Source organism: Aedes aegypti, chromosome 1, assembly GCF_002204515.2.
Source record: "Aedes aegypti strain LVP_AGWG chromosome 1, AaegL5.0 Primary Assembly, whole genome shotgun sequence".
In the NCBI taxonomy this organism is placed as follows: domain Eukaryota; kingdom Metazoa; phylum Arthropoda; class Insecta; order Diptera; family Culicidae; genus Aedes; species Aedes aegypti.
The window spans coordinates 263,657,935-263,680,808 of NC_035107.1; the positions used below are offsets into that span (position 1 = coordinate 263,657,935).

General features: G+C 39.1%; 1 protein-coding gene across 1 annotated transcript in view; it reads right to left on the reverse strand.

Annotated features, from left to right (window-relative positions):
- LOC110674334 (cylicin-2-like) overlaps nucleotides 1-15,368 on the reverse strand; it is a 51,526-nt gene extending 36,158 nt beyond the window's left edge. Inside the window, exons 1-2 of the mRNA XM_021838628.1 lie at nucleotides 15,363-15,368; nucleotides 13,478-15,031 (exon numbers count right to left, since the gene is read on the reverse strand). Coding sequence (XP_021694320.1) covers nucleotides 13,478-15,031; nucleotides 15,363-15,368 — 1,560 coding nt within the window. The remainder of the gene's footprint in view (nucleotides 1-13,477; nucleotides 15,032-15,362) is intronic.
- Between the last annotated feature and the right edge of the window lie 7,506 nt (nucleotides 15,369-22,874).

The window sequence follows — 22,874 nt, forward strand, 5'->3', positions numbered from 1 at the left end:
AGAGCGTTGACAGGCCACTGCCGACTCAACTATCACATGGCAAATATTCAGCGTGCTGACTCATTTGTGTGTGATTGTTGTGACTCCGATTATGGAACTTCGTATCACCTGATATGTAACTGTCCAGTTTTTGCGCAAATGCGATTCCAATTACTTGGTAAACACTTATTAAGTGAAACTGAATTCAGAAGCCTGAATCTTCAGGACATTCTGTTATTCTTAACCCGCTGTGGTAATGAGCTATAGGCACTCTTTACGCTCATGCGTTTTGCAGTGCACTTTTTAGGGCGCTGTTCGAACCCATTGTGGTATGGAGCTACATGCTCTCATTTCGCTTATGTGATCTTCCCTCTTCAAGGGACCCCATTCCCATTTCCTCCCATCTTTCCCTGCCCTTTCCTCTCCCATCGGGTAGATGATGAAATAGGCTCAAATATGGCGATGGCACAAATCTCCCAACTGGTGGGGAACGTGCCTTTGGAGCCGGCCTTCTGATACCTGAAGTTAGAACTTCTAACCATTCACCATTTATATCAGAAACCGGAGTATTGTATGGAATACTTAAGTATCGATGTTCTTGGTTCTCCAAGTACTCCACCGAATGAGGGCCTAAGGATCTACAAGCGTATGCAGTCTTATATTGATGATTTTTAATAATGGCTTAGACTCTTAACTCGTCATATAACTTAGCGAAGTATTGCATAAATTGTCACCGATATTCTTGGTCCTCGAGGGACTCCACAAAATGAAGGCCTTACAGTCCTAGCGTAACCAGTGGCATATTGTTAGTTTTTAGTTACGACACAGACCCTCGACTATTATCAAAAAAAAAACAAAGTATTGTTTTGCTTTATATCAGTATTCGTTGTTCTACAAATATTCCATCATGTACAGACCTTTAGATCTACAAACGTAATCGGTGTACATATATTGATCGAAGAACGGGGGGATGGGTCTGGTGTAGTGGTTAGATCAAACGTCTCTCATGCCGAGGACCTGGGATCCCATTCGCATGATTATGAAGAAAAAGTTGGTGAGACGACTTCCTTCGGAAGAGGAGCAAAGCCGTTGGTCCTGAGATGAACAAGGCCAAGGCCAAAACTCTCGTTACCAAAGACAAAAAAACAGAGTGTATTAAATTTATTTGTACGGATGGTACCCTAAGAACTTCATGAAATATTGGCTTTTGCAGCCACAAGAGTAACCAGTGCTCTATTGATAGGATCTATAAACTTAAGCAGTTGTATATAAATCGTGTTTAAACCTTGTAAAGCCTGTCTTTTAGCCCTTCATATAACTAAATGGAGCGTTGCCCTAATTTATGGGGATGAACTTGGTCATCCGAGAATTCCATCATTGGTCCAAAAGATCTACAAGCGTAGCCAGTGATATATTGATAGTTTTTAAATAATGCCTAGGTCCTTAACCATTCATATTAGTAAATGGAATGATATGTCTTTTTATACCGATGATCTTTATCTTTCATGAACTCCATTGAACACAGGCCCTAGAGTCGCAAAAGTCTGTGAAAGTTAGAGAAGGATCGAAAAAGGTCCGTAAAAGTCGATGAAGGTGCCTTGAAATTGAAAAGCAACATTTTTCCATCAATTAGTTTCTAGTTTTCATACTGTGAGTATTAAATGCAGTGATTATCTATCAATATGTCATCTATTACGCACATAATTCTCATGAGCTATATTCCAGGAAGTTATTGGGTGGATAGAACACCCGTTGAACTCAGCAACTCACCCAGTTATGCCGGTAGAAGGGATTAAGCTCTACCGGCAGCTTATTTTTTACCGTAAAACAATATTCAAATCGCAATAACTTTTTTGTTTTTCTATATTTTTGCACCATTTTTTCACAAGTTCTCCAAAAACTATGCGATTCTGTGTCGGTATGGACCATTGGTCATCCAGTTTCGACGACATTCCGGTATTGGTTGAAGGACCGACATTTCCCATATTAAATTTCTTCGGTCGCCATTTTGTTTTCAGTCGATTCATCAAATAAAAAAATATATAAATGCGGGCTACACAATGTCAGGCAATAAGGGGTCTTCCTGAAAAAAAAAACATTCAAATCGGTTAAGTTGTCTCCGTGAAATCCAAAAATTACAACATGATGATTTTTGAAGTTTATAAGATCTTGTCAAGGTCGGATTGGTACCATAAACATAAAAGCTTATTACTCAAAAAACGATTGCACTGATTTGTTTCATTTTTTTCACAACAGACTGTCGTCAAAGTATTGTTTTGAAAAGCATGAAAAAAATGGTTACTCTAGATATACATGTCTGTCATGGCTACGTGTTGGTCCCCCAAGGAATTTTTGAATATCTCCAGACCCAGATGACCAATGATCAAAACCAATACAGATTATTAAACAAGACGAGTTTTTTGAGAACTCAAGACCAACAATTGAAAAGGCCTCAAGTCCAAAATGTAAACAAATCGGTTTTCTGCTGATTTCAATATATAAGAGCCTATTCTTACTAAAACATACCGTTTTGTCTCAAATTCCGAACAGACTCATACTCCGAACACTCGGTTTTTGTATGGCAATTTGGTTGAAATGTTTCACTGAAATATGTCATCAAATAACCAGGAAATGGCATCAAATGCTATTCAATTTGAACGTCTCCCAATCTATTTTATACCTCGGGAATAGTGATGACTCTCTAGTTCGAGACCAGTTAAACTAGCTCAGATTAATTTATTTGCGAAATTATACATTTGAATACGATTTATTCGTGCTGTTCGGAATTTGAATCAAGGTGTTCGGAATATGAGACAAAGACCATGTACTTTACTTCACCACTTAACACTCTTCTACACTTCAAATTTCATAATTCATCATCAATTTTGAATGATTTTCAAAAGGCCACTTCAGAACATGATGAAAAAACAAGCCACAACTAGAAGGCCTCAACACATTTTAGAGTAAACAAAGGCGTCAACTCACAGGCCTCATCAGCGTCGGCCGGCGTCTATGGGCACAAATGAAAAGGGCTGCACAGCTTTTGGTGAAATAAAAGTCTCATTTCCTTTGACTCGTTTTTTTAGCAGGATTTTTTGCTAAAATGATAGTAATGAATATTCATAGCTATAAATCAGTTTATCCATCGACTTTCTGGATGATAAAATAACATACAATGCTAAAATTCATAATTTAAATTTGATTTATTGTTTGACAAAACAAGATTGCATTTTTCTCATTGTTTACTTTTTGGAGATGAAACCTTCTGAATTGTTAGTCTTGAACTTTTAAAAAATTGATGCAAATATATTGGAAAACAAAAAAGTTATAGCGATTTGATTATTAAAAAAAATGAAGCTGCTGGTAGAGGGGACAACATTAGCCAATTCGGCGTGTACTGCTGATCAAACAATCAATTATTTTGCTGATAAATCGTAAAAGCTTTCATGGCCTATCTCACCGGAAGTTCTTAGATGAACTTCTGCTGTACTCACCAAGAATTGAATTCTTCAAACATTTGTGGATGTGTACAAAATTGAAAATCCTTCAATATGTAACCATTTGTAACCATTGTCGTAAATTTGAAGACCTATATCAATATTAGGAAGTTCTTTAATGACCTAGATTGTCCACAAACTATTTTTCAGCGAACTCTTTTTAGATTTCATGAAGCTTTCTCTATTGAATAACTAAGAGCAAGTACGTAAATGTATCAAAAATCGTCCATTTTTTCACTTATAACGTATGATTATCTGAAGATCTATTTTTAAGGATGTTCTTGGATAGTTCAGAACATCTCTTAAATACAGCACAATAATACAACAACAATTTCAAAACAACATATCGTCCTCTTGATGCTACAAATAGATAACTCAAAAATCCAAATTTCGAACAATTCAACATTGAGTGTTTGACCGTTTCACAAGGAGATGGATAACCATATAGGGTAGAAGTACCAATTATGGCTATAGCACCAATTATGGCAATAGTGGGAACAAAAAGAGATTTTTATTAATGTTTCACTAGAATATAACGGCTAATATTCACAGAAATGATAAAACTATTTGTTTTTGATGGTAACTAAACCTTGAAAAGAACATTCGTGCAATAAGCTTCGAAAAATGAAGATTTGAAAATATTACCTCACATTTATGTCACCTTCTTAGCAGTTTGCTAAGGGACACCCGTTACGAAATGTATGTTTTCATCCGGAAAAACTGCTTCAACCGATGAATGTATGATGCCTAGTGAGAACAAATGAATCAATGTAGCTGGTGTGCAAACAAATCTTCTGTTTTAAGTTGGAAATCGTGTTATTTCCACTATGTCGATAAATGGTACAAAGAGTGTATGAGAGCCCAATTATGGCAATACTCTGGAGGCGGTTTGTTTACATTTTTTGATCAGTGAAATAAAATAAATAAAGCTATTTCACGGGTTACTTCCACGACGGGACGGTTTGGTAAGGCATTATCTGCGTGTTTTGTACCCAATTACTAAGATTTTTCAATCACACGTTCGAAAACGTTCGCAAGCGGAAGATGCTAATTTCATGGTATAGAAGGGTTTTCAGCGACACTCGATTTTTGAATTTTCCCTCTTTTTTCGTTAAAATTAGGCACTGGAAAGGTAATGTGAGATCATTAATGCTGTTTTGTATCATAATTTGCATTTACACTACATTTTGACTCCTTTTCGAAAATTAATTTTCTCCTATGAACCCATTGCAATAAATTGATTTAAAATCTATCTATCACAAAATTTTTGGAAAGTTTTATGAGCAATCACTTCATTACATATTAGCGTTGCATTATCATTCGCTCTGGATGGCGTTTGAATTCATTTCGTGCAAATATTCGATAGTCCATAATTGGTACACTTTTATGTCGAATGCTAGGAACGCTATTGCCATAATTGGTACAAAGACAACGCTTTTTAAAATCAATTTTTAGCAGCTCAAAGTCAATTTAGTACTAAAACTGTTTAAATCAACAGATTCGCAAGGTTTTAAACTAGTAATTGACACCAACAAGTCATGCTTACGTTTTAGAAACGCGGTGAAAACTTGATTTTTATCACTACTGTTGACATATTGCATCCATAATTGGTACACCTACCCTAGAATATGATTAAAACGTAATCTTAGACTTGTTTACTTTGTTTTACTTATAATCTGTAAATATCTGACAGATTAGATTAATATTTATGTTTCGACAAATTTTACTCTAAAAATCGAAATTTCAAGTTATCTAGTTGTAGTATTGAGGGAACGATATTGCTGTGAACTTTTTTTGCATTAACAAAGATTCTCAACGATTGTACAGTAAGTGCCCAGAGGTACAAGCGTGACTCATAGCTTGTAGATCTGGGCACTTACTGTACAATCAATAATATGTATTACTAGTGGTCCCGGCAAACTTCGTCTTGTCATCAAGTTGGCTGTTGGAAAATGTCGTGAAATCTCCCATACAAAATTTCAGATTATTTTTCCCGTTTTCGTGACTATTCCGAAAATGTTCCTAGATATTTTCCTTGCACGGACACGTCGCATTCCCTGTCGAATGCAACAGTGACAGAATTGTGCAAATCCGTGCACCTGTTATCAAGCCATTTCGTGACATACAAACACTATTCCATTTTTATTTAAATAGATAGATAGATAGATTAAACACGTCCGAGTTAAACTGCAAAGCACAAGTTTAAAAAAACATGAATCATCCCAAATCAATTTACGAACTACCTTAAAAAAGTCACGTAAATTCAATTTACGTACAAAACGACTTCTAAATCCGATTATTCAGTGTAATCTGAAGGTAGCTTGAGCCGGTAGGATACGCTGAGCAGGGCATGTTGTACGAGTTTACAGTGAATTGGAGAGAGATAGTCATGAGCTGAGTGATTTGGCGTCATATTGTAGGCGAGGTTTTATCAAGAAAAATTGATGCAGAACCAAATAATTTGATCTTATTCTTAGTTTAGTAGAATCATTGTTTAAAATAAGCCAAGCAAGACATAGTATTAACTTTTACTACAATCATTAGAAAGCGAAATCAGTAGTCGTGCAAAATATCGTCAAATGCACAATCCGATATCCGGATATCCAATCGATTTCTCTGTTTCATTGGAAAACTGTCGCGTTAAAAGCGATGTCATTTTTCGGAAACAGAATGAAATAATTAATCATTGATCAATCGTCTTTTTTATCTCTGAGCTTTTTTGTATTGACTTCTAATACCTCCGTTTTTTATCGCAATATTTTACGAAGCTATGTTCTCTTAGGGTTTTTTGGATGTAAGATTTCCCACGAAGCAGCCATTCGTTACATCAGATTGAAGGGAGGAAGTCACCGTCAAAGGTGCTGTAAAAGCTTGTAGATTCGACGAAAGGTCAATACGAAGTACGTGGTAGCAAACGTGCAAACAGTGAAAATATGAGTCTTTTATTACGCCACTTTGATGACGGGTGCTACCAACATGGATGGACGAGGCTGAGGCGAGTTTCTTGAATGCTTACAAATTATATCCAGGCGCTTACTCGGAGTCTCTTTCACATGTGACCGAAACACTTTCCTTTTCTGTGTAGAGGCTGCAACGTGTACCGCTAGAGCTAATGACGCTCTTGAAACATAATGACTTAATAAATGGTACGGGGTTGGAGTCACGGTTGTGTTTAAACAGCGAGAGTTATTTTATTTCATTTAAGATTCGTTTTGAGTTATGATTTACATAGTGGCTTGCTTGATTTCATCTCGATTCCATGATCATGTTTCATGCTGCCCACCACATTACAAGCTGGCATGTTGGCATCTCGAAACCAAATCACGCATCCGTTTCATGACCAGTTCAGGTGGAGCGGTGCTCTGCATTTTTTGCTCTCATGTCCAATACGATGGGGACTGACCATTGAATACGTAAGACAATTTTAGAGATTTTTCAACCACTAATGGTAAGGATTTTGGTATGAATACTAAGAATATATTGAATTGCACAAAATAAAGCTTTAATCAACTTTCAAGAATGTTTCAAAATTTTCTTCCTTTTCTTGGCATGACGTCCTCACTGGGGCAGAGCCTGCTTCTCAACACGGTATTCTTATGAACACTTCCACAGTTATTAACTGAGAGCTTTCTTTACCAAAGTTGGATTTTGTGTTCTGTAACTCGATACCTCCTTAACTCGATATTCTCTTCAACATCAATTTATGGGGAGTTGACTGTATAATGTTTTTGAAAAGTTAAAAATATTTTGTATCTATTTGAAAAAGATTTCACCCAAAGGTGTTATTCCTTGTTTCAAACTATTGGTAAATAAATAAGCAACACGAACCCTTACGTAATTGATGGACGGCCCCACGACAGATTTGAATTCGAAAATTGTCCGGCTTTCAGTGAGTGTCGCGTCTCGTCGCCTGCAAGAAAAAACGAAGGTGATTGAACTTGATCGCAAGGCTCGTTTCGCTCGTTTACTATCCCAAGTGCAACTGGCAGTCTAACTGGCAAACTGATCGCACGCACGTTTGTCCGTGGAATACGAATCGAATCTGATCCGCCCATGGGGACGAAGGAATCAGCAAAATCGACACTTCATCTCGGATTCCTCGCAACGATTTGGTGAGACACATTGTGCACAGCAAAAAAAAAGTAATAAAAATATAGCGAGTAACAGTCGTTTTTTGAGGTTTAGCATACCCTTTGATAAAAACTCAAATTTTGAGTGAATATCGTTTTTGTTTTTTTTTTTTTTTCAAAATGTCAGCTAGGAAAACCCCCATTGTTGTTACAAAAACTCCTGTGGATGAAATTTCGACCAAATTTTTAACTTAAAATTCAATTAGGAATTGCCTAGTTGTTATTTGAGCGGGAAATTTACCGTTTTGTCTCACATTCCGAACAGTGACGATTTCAAAGGCAAGATTTAATATTTCTGCAATTTGTAAATGTTAATACAAGAATTTATCACCCTGTAAAGGATTTTTAGAGATTTTCTTGAAAAAAAACGATAAAAGTCAAGAATTTGGAATATAAGTCATGTTCGGAATTTGAAACAAAACGGTAGATGCAAGAATTCGCTCTATCATATCATTGAACAACAACAAGATTGTATTCAAAATTTCAAAACCCTATTACGTTTTAAGCAGAATAGGGTTGTAAAATGGATGTGATCGAGTTCCATTACGTCCAATTTTTGGTACATAGGCAAAAATTACGTCGACCGGTATGTTTTTTGCTGTGCAATAGCAGCAGTCAGCGTGTGCAGCTTCGTAATCTGTGCGCTGCCAATGATCTCTTACGTGAGCTGCATGCAGCCTGGGAGGAGCATCGAGCATCGAGGGGTGGTGGGCAGTTAATGCGGCCGGCAATTAGTGTGCGAGCGAGGTGGTGATCCGCAACAGCCAGTGACGTCAATGCCGGGCGGTTTCTATGCCGCCGGATTGTTGATAGCCGGCCGCAGTAGGGTAGGTGTACCGGGGTTCGGCACCTCGGAATATATGCCGTTTCATGACTCATTGTTCAGTGTTATCTAATTACTTTGAAATACTGAGACAAAAATGTCAGAAACCGCGAAATTTGAAAATAATAATGGAAAGAAATCCTTTTTTTTGCTTCTTTAAATCTCATTTCGTCATACTGTTCCTGAGTTCACCACCCCGTTTTCAATAGCTAGTAACCATCTCTTATATTTTTCTGATAAACATACCTAGTTTAAAAGCTTTCATTTGACGTATTTTGCGCATTCAGAAGTCTTTTGACTGATTTTTGAAAAATATGTTCCCTTTGGCGAATACCGGTACGCCTACCCTATCTGCATGTTATTTTTTTGAGAGAAGGTGTTGATTTTTTTTTCTGGGTTAGTGATTTTCGGGTTATGTAAACAATAGCGTTTAATGAGCATGAACAGTTGCCAAGGGAAATTGCTACGTTTCAGGGGGTCAATCAAGTGATACGTAATGGTCGAGTGAGATAGGTTTGGCTTTGCATGAATTTTACCTAGCCTAGACTGTTATGAGAATATCTGAACTCTCTTACTAATTTATACTGCATAATGGATTGATTTCTGATGATCAAAATAAGAGAGATTATTTTCGATGCCGTTAAATGCAACATTCGATATTTTGGAGTTCTTAGTCTGAGGGAGTCGATCAATATGCTTTTAGGGATACAATATATCAGTGGTCCTCAGCCTAACTGATTACACGGGCCATCTTTACTTTTTCAAAACCAGTCGCGGGCCACAAGATTTATAATGATTAATTTTAACAGCTCACTTTAAATCACTATTTACATGAGAACGGATAATACATTTCTGGGAACTTTATGATCAAAGCAAAGGGGTTTGGAAGCAAAGATGTAAGTGACAGAAAAAAATGCCATGTTTTAATGAACTTTGTTAGCCAATACAAAAGAATTAATGACGCACAAACCAAAAAATTGACCAAATAGAGATCAGCAATGTTGTACATTTAGATGACTTTAACAATTATGCTAAAGATACTTGTGTAGGTCTCTTATATTTTGAGATAAATCGTTTGAATATTTTTCGGGAAATTCACTTCAATCGAATCCATATGATTATTCTTTTTTTTGTATTCAATTTTCAAATACCTAAAAATATATGTTGACACTTAAGTAACGTCCGACATGCTGTGTGAATTTTATTCATATCGGGCTATACATAACTGAGATTTATCACACAAAAGTAGACCATTTTGTATGGAAGATCGAAAAAGTTGCAGATGTATTGTCCAATACTGTACATTTCTTTACGTTCGGGCTCCTCAACAATTCAAAAAGCAATCCATAGTAAAAAATTTCGAATAACATAATTTTCAAAGTTTTACAGAAAGAGGAAACATTTTTGAAGTCAAAATTTAAAAATATCAGCATTCTGCGGACACCTCTGCAAGACCAAGATCCTGGTTAAATTTTGTAAATTTAATTATGTTCAGAAGAGAGATTTTTAGAGACTCAAAGACTTTTTGCTGTCCCATAGCCGTGCCTTCAAGATTTTAAAAGAAAAATCAGGTTTTTCAGAAATTTTGAACCTTGGAATGAGTCAAAGTCAATTTCATATTACTCCTTATGCCATGAAGATGCATGAACGCAGAAACATTTTACATGATTTCAATGACTGACTTTCCAAAAACAAAGTTGCAAGAGCAAAGGATTAAACACCAGTATGAATAAAAATTATAACATGCGGGCCGCATCACATTAACATTCAAAATCCATTCGCGGGCCGCACAAAACCTTCTCGAGGGCCACATGCGGCCCGCGGGCCGCAGTTTGGTGACCACTGCAATATATCGTTGACTATGAAGCGAAATGTAGGATGACCTAATGACGCCATGGAGGTTATATAGTCAGCAAAACTTAGTCATGAATACTATCATTACAAAGCTTAACATTTGCGGGGTCATTGACAGTAAACAAAAACAGATTTATGTTTTAAAAACAGGCCATCCAAATAAGTCGAAGGCAGAACAAAGCTCTGCACAAAGTTGAGAGCAGAGAACCGAGAGTAGAGAGCAGAAAGCAGAAAGCAGAGAGCAAAGGTCAGAAACCAGAGAGCATAGAGAAAAGAGCAAAGAGCAAGGAGCAGAGTGCAGAGAGCAGAGAGCAAGTCATTGAAAGTAAATATTGAAAAGGTTATTGAAAGCGAACAAATTCAGATTTATGTGTGAGAACATGCCATCAAAATAAGCCGAAGACAAAAAACAGAGCAGAGAGCAAAAGGAAGAGAGCAAAGAACAGAGAGCAGAAAGTAGAGAGCATAGAACAGAGAGCAGAGAGCAGGTTGAAAGTAAACAAATTCAGATTTATGTTTTAAAAACAGGCCATCCAAATTAGTCAAAGAGAGAAAACAGAGCTCTTTGAAGAGCAGAAAACAGAGAGCAGATAGCAGAGATCAGAGAACAGAGAACAAAAGGCCAAAAACAGAGAGCGCAGAACAGAGAACAGAGAACAGAGAACAGAGAACAGAGAACAGAGAACAGAGAACAGAGAACAGAGAACAGAGAACAGAGAACAGAGAACAGAGAACAGAGAACAGAGAACAGAGAACAGAGAACAGAGAACAGAGAACAGAGAACAGAGAACAGAGAACAGAGAACAGAGAACAGAGAACAGAGAACAGAGAACAGAGAACAGAGAACAGAGAACAGAGAACAGAGAACAGAGAACAGAGAACAGAGAACAGAGAACAGAGAACAGAGAACAGAGAACAGAGAACAGAGAACAGAGAACAGAGAACAGAGAACAGAGAACAGAGAACAGAGAACACAGAACAAAGAACAAAGAGCTGAGAGCAGATCATTGAAAGGGTCATTGATAGTAAACAAATTAAGATTTATGTTTAAAAACAGCGCAAAAGAGCAGATAGCAGAAAACAGAGAGCATAGAGCAGAGAGCAGAGAGCAGGGCAGAACAGATGCTCTGCTCTGCTCCTGGATTTTTGATGTTGGATTTTGGATTTTGGATTTTGGATTTTGGATTTTGGATTTTGGATTTTGGATTTTGGATTTTGGATTTTGGATTTTGGATTTTGGATTTTGGATTTTGGATTTGGATTTTGGATTTTGGATTTTGGATTTTGGATTTTGGATTTTGGATTTTGGATTTTGGATTTTGGATTTTGGATTTTGGATTTTGGATTTTGGATTTTGGATTTTGGATTTTGGATTTTGGATTTTGGATTTTGGATTTTGGATTTTGGATTTTGGATTTTGGATTTTGGATTTTGGATTTTGGATTTTGGATTTTGGATTTTGGATTTTGGATTTTGGATTTTGGATTTTGGATTTTGGATTTTGGATTTTGGATTTTGGATTTGGATTTTGGATTTTGGATTTTGGATTTTGGATTTTGGATTTTGGATTTTGGATTTTGGATTTTGGATTTTGGATTTTGGATTTTGGATTTTGGATTTTGGATTTTGGATTTTGGATTTTGGATTTTGGATTTTGGATTTTGGATTTTGGATTTTGGATTTTGGATTTTGGATTTTGGATTTTGGATTTTGGATTTTGGATTTTGGATTTTGGATTTTGGATTTTGGATTTTGGATTTTGGATTTTGGATTTTGGATTTTGGATTTTGGATTTTGGATTTTGGATTTTGGATTTTGGATTTTGGATTTTGGATTTTGGATTTTGGATTTGGATTTTGGATTTTGGATTTTGGATTTTGGATTTTGGATTTTGGATTTTGGATTTTGGAATTTAGATTTTGGAATTTGGATTTTAGATTTGGATTTTGGATTTTGGATTTTGGATTTTGGATTTTGGATTTTGGATTTGGATTTTAGATTTTGGATTTTGGATTTTGGATTTTGGATTTGGGATTTTGGATTTTGGATTTTGGATTTTGGATTTTGGATTTTGGATTTTGGATTTTGGATTTTGGATTTTGGATTTTGGATTTTGGATTTTGGATTTTGGATTTTGGATTTTGGATTTGGATTTTGGATTTTGGATTTTGGATTTTGAATTTTGAATTTTGGATTTTGGATTTGGAGCAGAGCAGAGCAGAGCAGAGCAGAGCAGAGCAGAGCAGAGCAGAGCAGAGCAGAGCAGAGCAGAGCAGAGCAGAGCAGAGCAGAGCAGAGCAGAGCAGAGCAGAGCAGAGCAGAGCAGAGCAGAGCAGAGCAGAGCAGAGCAGAGCAGAGCAGAGCAGAGCAGAGCAGAGCAGAGCAGAGCAGAGCAGAGCAGAGCAGAGCAGAGCAGAGCAGAGCAGAGCAGAGCAGAGCAGAGCAGAGCAGAGCAGAGCAGAGCAGAGCAGAGCAGAGCAGAGCAGAGCAGAGCAGAGCAGAGCAGAGCAGAGCAGAGCAGAGCAGAGCAGAGCAGAGCAGAGCAGAGCAGAGCAGAGCAGAGCAGAGCAGAGCAGAGCAGAGCAGAGCAGAGCAGAGCAGAGCAGAGCAGAGCAGAGCAGAGCAGAGCAGAGCAGAGCAGAGCAGAGCAGAGCAGAGCAGAGCAGAGCAGAGCAGAGCAGAGCAGAGCAGAGCAGAGCAGAGCAGAGCAGAGCAGAGCAGAGCAGAGCAGAGCAGAGCAGAGCAGAGCAGAGCAGAGCAGAGCAGAGCAGAGCAGAGCAGAGCAGAGCAGAGCAGAGCAGAGCAGAGCAGAGCAGAGCAGAGCAGAGCAGAGCAGAGCAGAGCAGAGCAGAGCAGAGCAGAGCAGAGCAGAGCAGAGCAGAGCAGAGCAGAGCAGAGCAGAGCAGAGCAGAGCAGAGCAGAGCAGAGCAGAGCAGAGCAGAGCAGAGCAGAGCAGAGCAGAGCAGAGCAGAGCAGAGCAGAGCAGAGCAGAGCAGAGCAGAGCAGAGCAGAGCAGAGCAGAGCAGAGCAGAGCAGAGCAGAGCAGAGCAGAGCAGAGCAGAGCAGAGCAGAGCAGAGCAGAGCAGAGCAGAGCAGAGCAGAGCAGAGCAGAGCAGAGCAGAGCAGAGCAGAGCAGAGCAGAGCAGAGCAGAGCAGAGCAGAGCAGAGCAGAGCAGAGCAGAGCAGAGCAGAGCATTTCGCTTAGCATTTCGCTTAGCATTTCGCTTAGCATTTCGCTTAGCATTTCGCTTAGCATTTCGCTTAGCATTTCGCTTAGCATTTCGCTTAGCATTTCGCTTAGCATTTCGCTTAGCATTTCGCTTAGCATTTCGCTTAGCATTTCGCTTAGCATTTCGCTTAGCATTTCGCTTAGCATTTCGCTTAGCATTTCGCTTAGCATTTCGCTTAGCATTTCGCTTAGCATTTCGCTTAGCATTTCGCTTAGCATTTCGCTTAGCATTTCGCTTAGCATTTCGCTTAGCATTTCGCTTAGCATTTCGCTTAGCATTTCGCTTAGCATTTCGCTTAGCATTTCGCTTAGCATTTCGCTTAGCATTTCGCTTAGCATTTCGCTTAGCATTTCGCTTAGCATTTCGCTTAGCATTTCGCTTAGCATTTCGCTTAGCATTTCGCTTAGCATTTCGCTTAGCATTTCGCTTAGCATTTCGCTTAGCATTTCGCTTAGCATTTCGCTTAGCATTTCGCTTAGCATTTCGCTTAGCATTTCGCTTAGCATTTCGCTTAGCATTTCGCTTAGCATTTCGCTTAGCATTTCGCTTAGCATTTCGCTTAGCATTTCGCTTAGCATTTCGCTTAGCATTTCGCTTAGCATTTCGCTTAGCATTTCGCTTAGCATTTCGCTTAGCATTTCGCTTAGCATTTCGCTTAGCATTTCGCTTAGCATTTCGCTTAGCATTTCGCTTAGCATTTCGCTTAGCATTTCGCTTAGCATTTCGCTTAGCATTTCGCTTAGCATTTCGCTTAGCATTTCGCTTAGCATTTCGCTTAGCATTTCGCTTAGCATTTCGCTTAGCATTTCGCTTAGCATTTCGCTTAGCATTTCGCTTAGCATTTCGCTTAGCATTTCGCTTAGCATTTCGCTTAGCATTTCGCTTAGCATTTCGCTTAGCATTTCGCTTAGCATTTCGCTTAGCATTTCGCTTAGCATTTCGCTTAGCATTTCGCTTAGCATTTCGCTTAGCATTTCGCTTAGCATTTCGCTTAGCATTTCGCTTAGCATTTCGCTTAGCATTTCGCTTAGCATTTCGCTTAGCATTTCGCTTAGCATTTCGCTTAGCATTTCGCTTAGCATTTCGCTTAGCATTTCGCTTAGCATTTCGCTTAGCATTTCGCTTAGCATTTCGCTTAGCATTTCGCTTAGCATTTCGCTTAGCATTTCGCTTAGCATTTCGCTTAGCATTTCGCTTAGCATTTCGCTTAGCATTTCGCTTAGCATTTCGCTTAGCATTTCGCTTAGCATTTCGCTTAGCATTTCGCTTAGCATTTCGCTTAGCATTTCGCTTAGCATTTCGCTTAGCATTTCGCTTAGCATTTCGCTTAGCATTTCGCTTAGCATTTCGCTTAGCATTTCGCTTAGCATTTCGCTTAGCATTTCGCTTAGCATTTCGCTTAGCATTTCGCTTAGCATTTCGCTTAGCATTTCGCTTAGCATTTCGCTTAGCATTTCGCTTAGCATTTCGCTTAGCATTTCGCTTAGCATTTCGCTTAGCATTTCGCTTAGCATTTCGCTAAGCATTTCGCTTAGCATTTCGCTTAGCATTTCGCTTAGCATTTCGCTTAGCATTTCGCTTAGCATTTCGCTTAGCATTTCGCTTAGCATTTCGCTTAGCATTTCGCTTAGCATAGTTTGAGACATCATTTTAAGTTTTTTAGATTGAATTCCTAAGAAAAACATAATAGGAATCTATATAATAATTTCTCTAGGGATCCCTGGAGGAGCCTTTGTATATTCTTAAAAATAAGTTTGTGGACAAGTCAATAGAAGAATTCCTGAATCTTTGCCATTATGAATCTGTAAACCTATGGAATAATCTCTTAGCAATTTTTTGGAGTACAAACATTCATTTTGGAAGGCTTGGTTTGGGATATGGCTCACAATAGAAATATTTCCAAAGCAATTTCTCCAGCTCATGTTATAGAGGGCTTCCGGATATTTCTTGATCAACTGAATTATGTATTTCTGAATCCAAAAACACGACGTTCTGTAAAAAAATACTGTGCCATAAGTTTGAAATAAACGCTTTTCATCAATATAACTGGATGCTACGGGGTGCCTCCAAACTGATATTTTTTTCTTTTTGTACACTTTTTAGTTTGTTAAACCTTAAAAGACGGGGTTGGTGGTCCAATGGCCACCGCTTCTGCTTCATAAGCAGAAAATCATGGGTTCAATTTCAGGCCCGTCCCTTTTTTCGTGCTCTGAAGATGTATCTCTCACTTGCTCTCTATCTACCACTTTTAATATACAGTACAGTTGATCTATCACAGCTCATAGCATTTGCTAGAACCCGAGACGGTCAGAAATAAACCGTTTCCCTACGCTTCCATTCTTTCATCATTATAGCACGCCTTTCCTTACGCCTGAAACTTAGCCATTCTGCTAGCCAAACCAGCAAGCCTCTCTGCCATAAAAATTACCCCGCCCCTTCACCGTTCCTGCAGCCAATTGAACGCATCATCAACTCCTTCCTCTTTCCCTCCATTGGCCTGCATTTTGACGTGGCACGCACCATTGTTGCCTTAAAATAGAAGATCACCAGCACTTTTACACTGCGGGTGTCTGTTAATCCCAAGCAGTGATCTAGTTGATTCCTTGTGTAAGTGCAGCTAATCTGGCGATACTGGAGTAGCAACCACAAGCTCAAGCTCAAGCTCATTCCAAACATTACATACATTTTAGTTTGTTATAAACTTAATTTCTTCTGCTACTTGAAATGTTCATGTTGAAATATTTTGTAAAGCAAAAAATCATATGGTTTCAATTTCATCAATTGATGCTGTTCTTTGTTTTCTTCTTCGCACCCAAAAACCTGCTTGACAATCCCCGAAATGATGCAATTTCTGAGAACCCTCGGGAATGAAGAAACCCCCTTCTGGCGCACACCATCGACAGTCCAATCAACGATGGCAATCAATCATTTTCCGCATTTCTCACGTGGGACCAAAACCGGACTTCTGTGGCAGTGCTATAATACTGCGAGGGGTGTGCTGAAAGTTTCATAATAACGTCGCCCGGTTCATTGGATCGCGCAATCGCTCACGCCGAAACTCAGAGCTGCATCTGAGCCAGCCGCGATTCAAAGGAACAACGGCGACATAAGCTCGGCACAAGTGCTGGATACCTGGCGACAAGCCTCTGGGATTGTGTGTAGCTACGCGCGATAATGTGTTTACTCTCGCGATCAGGAAAGCAGAAAATAATGAAAGGCAACGTGCCGTGTCTTGTATTGGAATCATGTGTCTTTCTTTTGCTATTTTTATTCATCTTTTTGATTGATATTTTGCCTTATTCATATCGTAAATTTGTATTGAAAGGCTTTTATTTCACTTATTTTACTCCATTGAAAATTCGATTAGAGCTCGAATGATCGAATGCTGGGTGGATGGAATACCGCCCCGATGTACTGTATTGATTTCTGCATGGGCAAAACTAGAAATATAATAACTCGTTCCCACACCATGACCAACCTATGGTGACAAATGTGAGGACCTGTCGTTGATAAATTCTGCTTAGCATAATCTTTTACAGCATATTTCGGATATCCAGAGGAGATATTCAACGGTTTCTCATTGAGATCCGGGACATATTTCCAAACAGACATGATGAGGTCCTCGATGGACTCTTGTTCGAATAATTACGTGGTTGATTTTCAATCGTAAGAATCTTTCATTTCTTAGCGAAGCATTGCAAGGTATCCGTTAATGATGAATTCCAATTGATCGTCATTGTTGACATAACCAAGTTGCACAACTTACACTACTAAGTGAATCGTCCAAGCTTTTCTGCTTGCCTTCAGCTTCACCTCATAGATCGTGAGGATATGCGATTGAGTAATGGGAAACGCAAAAAATAGGACTGGCTTCAGCAGACTTCTTACAAAACGCTTCGCATGCGCGGCTCATACACACAGTTATCCCTCCTCCTCTCGTGTTGCTGTTGCGTTGCAAGACGGTGGGTCGGCGGTGGGGCACTAAAGCCGTCCAATCTACAAAATGATCCGTGGAGTTTTGTTGGCTTCATGTTTTTTTTTTCATACAACTTCTTTCACTTTCTCCACGGCATCTAGATCCGGCTGTTGTATGGGAACGCGTCTCTGTATACGGCGCACCGCAGAATGTGGTGTAATGCAGCACTGTAATATGCAGCATTGATCTTCTGGTCCGTCGTCGGATTCGTGCCCCTAATGCAGCCCAATCCCTGCTGTGGTTGCATTGCTGGAATTATCGGGGCCTCAAAGTGGTACCGACTGTTTGTAAACCGCTATTATAATGAAAGGCGAACAGACGTGCCTCCTGTTGCGCTCGTATAAGGAGTCGTATTAAGTGGTCATTTCAAAGCCAGTCGAAGGACAACGATACGTCTTTTGAATCGCTATTACCACAAGGCGCACAATGGGATCATTGCAGAAAAAACGATCAAAACCTTCAAGGCGCGTTCTAACGCATCGATGTTTTCAGAGAATATGTTCCAAATATTCTTCTATATCTCTATACCAAATAATTTTGAGTTAAAGCCACCTAGTAAACCCGAATATAAAAAAACTAAAAATAAATGTTGGTGTTTCCAGCAATGTTAGTTAAGTGGTTAAGTGACAATATCTCAAAATCATTATTTGTTGGACTTCTCCATGTTTAAGTCGCAAAATATTTTAACAATCAGCTATTTCATGAAGAACCGATCTAGTGGGTCACTGAATTTAGTGAAAATTTGTTTTTTGTACCTTATCCGAAATAAGGATACACGTGTTTTGATTTTTTCCATTATGGTGGCCATTTCCAAAATAGGGTGAATTTTAATTGTTTTAAACATTATAAATTTTGAGCCGCTTGACCGATTTTCAATTTTCTTGAACGGAAGGAAAGATAAAAATTTTAAATTTTCAAGAATAATATAAAAATTGTTTTTTTTTTTAACATAAAAAAAATCCGTTTTTTCGTGTTTTGAAGGCCTCGGGACCAAAGGGGCTATTGCTGTTCTAACTTTTTGTTGAAAGTTTAATTAATTTTACGTTTACTGTAAAATTTTCAGCGATGTATGTTTTTTAGTTTTTGAGATACATTTTTTTGAAAATAAAATATCAGTCATTTTTTATCAGCACACACTGCAGGTATCAGCGGAATAGATTTTTTATTTAAAAAAAAAAATCATAACTTTTGAACAGCTCAACCGATTTCCAATATTTTTTTATGCAAGCTTAAGATTTCATCTTTTCAGAAGAAAATATAAAATGATGAAAAAAAAAAAATTACATGAAAATATATAAAATTTCCTAAGAAACTTGAATTTTTTTTTTCTTAAAAATTGGAATTTTGATTATAACTTAACATGATACAACCCGATTAGCAGAACATACCATGAAAATTTAAAATCTTAAGCTTTCATTCCATAAAATAGATTGGAAATCGGCTGAGCTGTTCAAAAGCTATGATTTTTTTTAAATAAGAAATCAATTCCCCTGAGACCTACAGTGTGTGCCGATGAAAAATGACTGATTGTTTTTATTTTCAAACAAAAAATGTATCTCAAAAAATAAAAAATAACCATCGCTGAAAATTTGAGAGTAAACGTAAAATTTACTGAGCTTTCGAAAAAAAAACAGCAATAGCCCCTTTGGTCCCAAGGCCTTCAAAACACAAAAAAAAAACGGATTATTATTATTATTTTTTTTATGTAAAAATTTATTTTAATTACATTTTTCTTGATAATTCAAATTCTTTAGCTTTCATTCCGTCCAAGAAAATTAAAAATCGGTCAAGCGGTTCAAACGTTATAATTTGAAAAATAAAATTTAAATTTTGCTAATTCGGGATGTTTTTGGTCACCCTATTCAAGAAATGGTCACCCTAATTAAAAATCCAAAAACACGTGTATCCTTATTTCGGAAAAGGTACAAAGTAGCTAATTTTCACGGAATTCGGTGACCCACTAGATTGGTTTTCATGGAATGGCTGATTGTTAAAATATTTTGCGACTTAAACATGAAGAAGTCCAACAAATAATGATTTTGAGATTTTGTCACTTAACCACCTGTAAAACTTGTTGATTTTTCTAAATACACCTACTCTGTAGAACTAAATGTTTTGCGGTAGAAGGTCTTTTTTAAAATATACACTAGTTTTAATGTTTGAAAGCAGATACAAATGCCACCTGCATTAATAGTACCCGAATAAACCCGACTGTTAACTAACAACTGGCTTGTGATGGCAATGATGAAGCATCGAAAGAAGAAAATTTAGGTCCCGAAAAGTGTTTATTAATAAGTTGTCAAAAAGTGTATATTTTCAATATGAAAGACATTTCAGCAGAACACACTTAGCTGTTACAGATTACTTCTTGGATACCAACATGGGCACAACCAGGATTTCCGTTAAGGGAGGGTTGCTTGAGCAACCTTGAAAGTTAATTAAAACGAATATGATGCGAAAAACGATCATTTTGTACAACTTCTGCATACTTTTTGCATGAAACGTTAAACAGTGAAGGATATCCATTCTCCTTTTCATTCACAGTTACACCCCGGCCGTTAGGCCGAATGCCGTTAGGCCGAAAGGGTCGTTAGGCCGAAAGGGTCGTGAGATCGAAATAACATTTGATCATTTACTACTTTTTTAAATGGTTAACACACTCATTAGTGTTTTTTTTCCTTTTTTTAATCAAAGGCTGTTCTCTCTAATTATATTTCACAGCGGATAGTGTGGGCTACCAAGTAATGCAACTGATGTAACAATCCATTCGACCTGAAAATTCATTCGACGACTTCTAAGTAATACAAACTATCCTGACCTATCCCTGTTAGTTACCCATTCGATCTTACGTTTCATTAAAACTATCAACCATTTTCGGCCTAATGACCTTTCGGCCTAACGTCCCTCTCTGCCTAACGACCCTTTCGGCCTAACGGCATTCGGCCTAACGAAGTCCAGCCTAACGGGATAGAACCGAAAAGTGGAGTCGAAGCACGTGCTGGTTCAATTTGTTTTCTAAGTAATATGTGCATGAACGGTTTGGAAAATTCAAGATTAGAAAATTTCCTTATACATGTTTGAATACACTTTAAAAAGCGATAACAAAATTCAAATACAAGATACTCTCTTCTTTGGTTGGTGAAAGCTGGGCATGGCGTGCTTTATGTACCTGCAGGAATAAAATTTAACCCCTTCGTGTGCTCCTTAGCCTCCTGTCCAGCAACTCCTATCCCTACCTCCTTGTAGTACTGGCTGGGGTACGAGTAACCTTGGGGAAGATCGGGTAACTAACTCCGGTAGGAACTTTGGTCGTATGCTGACAGGGAAGGGGGTTGTTTCTGCAAACCTGGAGCGTCTTTTCCCCATGTCAGGGGCGACTGATCATTGCCGAATGCCAGAGAAGTACTCTAAGCTAAACTGTGCACTATGATCCTCCGTACATTTAGAGGGAATGGTCCTACGGAAATCTAGGATGTTGGTGTCAGGCCCTGCAGGCCAACCGTAAAAACACAGTACAGGAACGTCAACGAAAGAATACGGACCAGAGCAATCGGCAAAGACCATAGTGACGGAAATGGACTAGCGATTGGAAACTCGGTACGTGAAACTGAAAATCGCTCAACTTCATCGGAAGAACTCCCATACTCTCCGATGTACTGAAAACCCGCGGTTTCGGGCCTCTGGAGTGCCAACCGGTACATCAGGATAGATGCCAGTAAAATCCTGATTATGGTATACTGATCACAGCGCAGAACAACGGACAGGACACGGATTACGGATTACACACTACATTGCATTGCGACACAGAGTCGTGTTATTCTATTCCCCGAGTAAGGATGGGTGATACCAACTTAAAACGGCGTGTAGGCTAATGGTGCGATTGTCCCGTCCCGATAAAACCTTGGCAGGCCTCTGGAAACGTTCGGAACCCGTCCATCTTAAGTGATGAATACTAGGCTCGCATGACCAAACCCCGATCTACGCCGATCCGGCTCTGAACACGATCCTCATAAGGGATCGTGTCAACCCTTGCATGGCCTCCCTGCTTGCATAGATTACCATGGGATCAAGAAAGGCGACTACATACGGCGGGAAATGATAGTGGCCCAGTGGGACCCTGAAGAATGGAAGAGAGTCAAATTGAAATCGAAGAAGGCGCGATGAACCATTTTGCTAAAGGTGGCCTAGTAGGGTCACAACCATCGCAGCTAGGGCTACGGCAGCTCGATCAGGAGGAACAGCAGCAGCTTCAACAGCGGCAGCAGCAGCCTCGAGAGCAGCAGCAACAGCTTCAGCAGCAGCAACACACGGAAAACATTCTACAAGCTCAATCAACGTGTTTCACATGTGAGTTTTCACTTATTGTAAAACAATCGATGCTGTAAATCCAGTCGCTATCAGCAATTCAAATTCAAGTGTAAAACACGAAAAGTTACAAATTATCGAAAAAAATGCTGTAGAATTAGGCAAACAAGTTCTACTAATGATAGACATCGTAATTGTAAAACACGTTGAAATTGTGTGTGAAAGCCTTTGCAGTCAAACCTTAACAGAATCATACATTTTACACGTTATTTCACCTTGCCATTTGACACGACAGATCCACATTTAAAATAATGTGGATCAAGCGTGTGGATTATTTTCAGTGCAGGCTCAGGCCAGTGCATGATCGAAGGTGCCAAAGTTGCCGAGAGTTGTAGCAGCCAAGAAACTGGTGGACGAATTGGACGGGTTCGTGGATAAAAGAAGTAATGTACACAAAGACGTCAAGACCTTGGTGTTGAGGATCCAAAGAACTCTTGGACTAGCTGTCAAGGAATGGGCGGCCGTTGCACAGAAAGTGGAATCGATTGAGAAGGAGTTGTCGGCGGCCAAGACTGCCTTAGAAATGAGGCAAGTGCCAACTCAATAAACGGCGATGCCAATCAATTTTGCGAGGGAAACCAACGCAAAGAGGGATAAATCGTAGAGGACGGAGAGCGTGCCCTTCATGCCGATGAGAGCAAGAGCATCACCATGAGATGCAAGACCGGGTGGTTCCAAGAAACATAAGGACACTCGCGTCAACGAGTCAGGCCCAAAATTGGAAGACGAGAACAAAGAGCAGGTCCGAAAAACAAAACCTCTTCAAAGGCCGGAAGAGAGGCGAGGTGCTTATAGTTAAGGCAAGAGATGATTCGTACGAGAAGGTTCATCGTGCAATGCGGGCAAACCCGGAGCTCGAACAGCTAGGTGCAGACGTGTGGAAATTCAGGCGCACCCGCACTGGAGATATGATCCTGGAGCTAAAAAGAGACGTAATGGCCAGCAGCTCTTCTAACAAAGAGCTCGCCGAGAAAGCCATGGGTAATACGGTAGAAGTGAGAGCCGTGTGTCCGGAGGCAG